Source organism: Meleagris gallopavo, chromosome 6 (assembly GCF_000146605.3).
Source record: "Meleagris gallopavo isolate NT-WF06-2002-E0010 breed Aviagen turkey brand Nicholas breeding stock chromosome 6, Turkey_5.1, whole genome shotgun sequence".
In the NCBI taxonomy this organism is placed as follows: domain Eukaryota; kingdom Metazoa; phylum Chordata; class Aves; order Galliformes; family Phasianidae; genus Meleagris; species Meleagris gallopavo.
The window spans coordinates 29,929,589-29,932,310 of NC_015016.2; the positions used below are offsets into that span (position 1 = coordinate 29,929,589).

General features: G+C 47.0%; 1 protein-coding gene across 1 annotated transcript; it reads left to right on the forward strand.

Annotated features, from left to right (window-relative positions):
* Positions 1–5: 5 nt before the first annotated feature.
* On the forward strand, positions 6–2,436 carry IL6 (interleukin 6; the record flags this gene model as incomplete). The annotated part of the gene is made up of 3 exons (XM_003207130.4): positions 6–155; positions 277–423; positions 1,739–2,436. Coding segments are annotated over 3 exons (489 nt in total), but the record flags the coding sequence as incomplete, so codon positions are not given.
* Between the last annotated feature and the right edge of the window lie 286 nt (positions 2,437–2,722).

The window sequence follows — 2,722 nt, forward strand, 5'->3', positions numbered from 1 at the left end:
GGGGCTCGGACGCGACGGCAACTCTCGGTGTCTCTCCGCAGATGTGCGAGAAGTTCTCCGTCTGCGAGAACAGCATGGAGATGCTCGTCCGGAACAACCTCAACCTGCCCAAGGTGACGGAGGAGGACGGCTGCCTGCTCGCCGGCTTCGACGAGGCAAGGAACCGCTCTGCTCTTTCTTTGGGCGGCCTTCGGCCCAACCCGAGCGCCGCTGAATTTAGCGCGACGTGCCGGGCACCCCGAACTGCTGCTGATGTTCTCACTTCTCTCTCCGCAGGAGAAATGCCTGAGGAAGCTCTCCAGCGGCCTGTTCGCCTTTCAGACCTATCTGGAATTCATTCAAGAAACTTTTGCTAGCGAAAAGCAGAATGTCGAATCGCTGTGCTACGGCACAAAGCACCTGGCGGCCACGATCCGGCAGATGGTGAGTCAGTGTGTGGGGCACTGCCACTGCCGCTGGGACGTGCAGTGATGTGCAGTCACGAATAGGTGCTGCCCGAGGCTGAGCATTTCCTGCTGTTACTTACCCCATCAGCAGCAGGTGCTGGCTGCCTATGCTGCTTTCCCTTATGACTAACTTTCAAGTTTTACAAGCTCCTGTTCTTTACTCTTCTTCCACTTTCTGTTTCCATTCCTACCTTCCAGACAACAAACTCATCAGACTCCTTTAAAAACAGTGTGTTCAGGCGCTCTGCTCAGAGCTGCAGTTTGGTCCCAGCCCCTCGGTGCTGGGACCACTGTGACGTGCAGTAACTTTGAAACCTCAAAGAAATAACTGCAAATACAAACAGCTGGTTTTCTTTCAATTTGGTGGATGGAATGATATCCATTTCTGACTGCTGTTTTCTGTGCTTTGGAGTGCTTTAAAAGATCACACTTCAAAACTGGCTTCATTCCTGCAGCACTTACTCACGCCCATAACCCTTCCCTTCCTATAACCCTTTCTACTTTGTCAGCAGTGAAACTACGGGTGAGTGAGGGCTGCCCAGGTGAGGGGGAACTAAGAACTGCAGAGCTCTCTGGCTGTGATTCCCTGCTAGGTGTTTTCAGCAACCGAGAAGGACGTTGTGTGCCTTTTCTACCACACTTTTTTATGTTCCTCATTCTTTAAGTGAAAGGGAGCTGGACTGCTTTTTTCACACTGTATTTGCTAAGAATAATAGTCCTGGCTTAAGGCAACTACCGGCTTCAAACTTGATATATTGTTTGTAGAAAGTTTGTTCAAGGGCTGGGTGAGACTGGCCTTCTGAGGAATGATGAGGGCTGAGGCAGTCAGAGCAGGTGGCACAAAACAGAGCGGGTATACGGAGCTCTGTGCTTGTAGGGACTGTTGAGATTTTGAGAAAATCAGGAGCTTTGGCTTGCAGGGTGGAAACCTCTTTATGAAAGCAGTCCGTGTAAGGCTGTTTGAGATGGGGATGGCAGGTGGAGACAATCTGCTACTCGTGCTCCAGTCCATCCCCTAGCAAGCTCCCTGTTTGGATACCTAACGCACTTGTGAGCGAGGATGAGCAGCCAGTATGGTTTAGACCGAGCCACATCCCATGTCCCCAGCCAGCACATGTTGGGCCACCCCAACCCCAACAAGTGTTAGTTGGAATTCTGGAAGAGCAGGGATAGACGTACCTCAAAACCTACCGCAGAGGTGGGGCTGCCGGCAGCTGTACGGAGAGGAGGGGTACGAAGCTGGTGGAACACATTCTTACCTACAGTCTGACTCAACGTTCTGTTTCCCACAGGTGATAAATCCCGATGAAGTGGTCATCCCAGACTCAGCCACCCAGAAATCCCTCCTCGCCAAGCTGAAGTCAGATAAGGCGTGGATAGAGAAGATCACCACGCACCTCATCCTCCGTGACTTTACTTCGTTTATGGAGAAGACCGTGAGGGCCGTTCGCTATTTGAAAAACACCAGGAGTTTCAGTGCCTGAATGTTTTAGTTCGGGCACAGTCCTCTGTTACCGATCTGTCATGTGGCAGATGGCAGTGTTGTTCCGTTTCAGGAACCAGATAGTAACAATGGTTTGCATTTATAGACATTCTCATTTCCTTCTAGGAACCTATTTATTGTATTTAAAATATTTATTCTTTTCTAATGTTTTCTATTTATATGAAATATTTTCAATATTTAGAAATAACTTAAGCAAAACACCTGTTTCATTTCTTACGGTACTATTCAGAATATCAACTTATTTATTACGTATTCAATGCCAAGGAAAATGCCCAGAAGCCAGACTATTGTATAACTTATGCTTTTAAAATATTTGAGAGATTGTATTTTTTATCTATTTATATTTTTTAAACAAATAAAAGCTCACTGGAAAAAAAAACCAACCTGTCTGAACTTTAAATAAGGCTGGAGAGCTCCACTGTATTCCGCATTTAATGCCCAGAATTATCAAAATAATCCTTTTAAATAATGTAATCTGTATAATTAAATCAGCTATCCATGAAGGCTGCTCCAAAAGTAATGCCTCCTATTTCATTATGTCAGTCCGCTATGTCAAAGGTGGATGTTGGTGGAAAGGCAGCAAAGGTTGAACCTTCCCATCAATATCCCATTACATGTTGCCATGTGACAGATGGCAGCAGAGGGATAGTCTGACAGAATGGCATCTGACATGGAAGTGAGGATGAAGCAAAGGTGTGCCCTTCATGCGGAAAGAATGGCACCTACTGACATTCATCAACACTTGCTGAATGTTTGTGGAGACCAAAAGTGG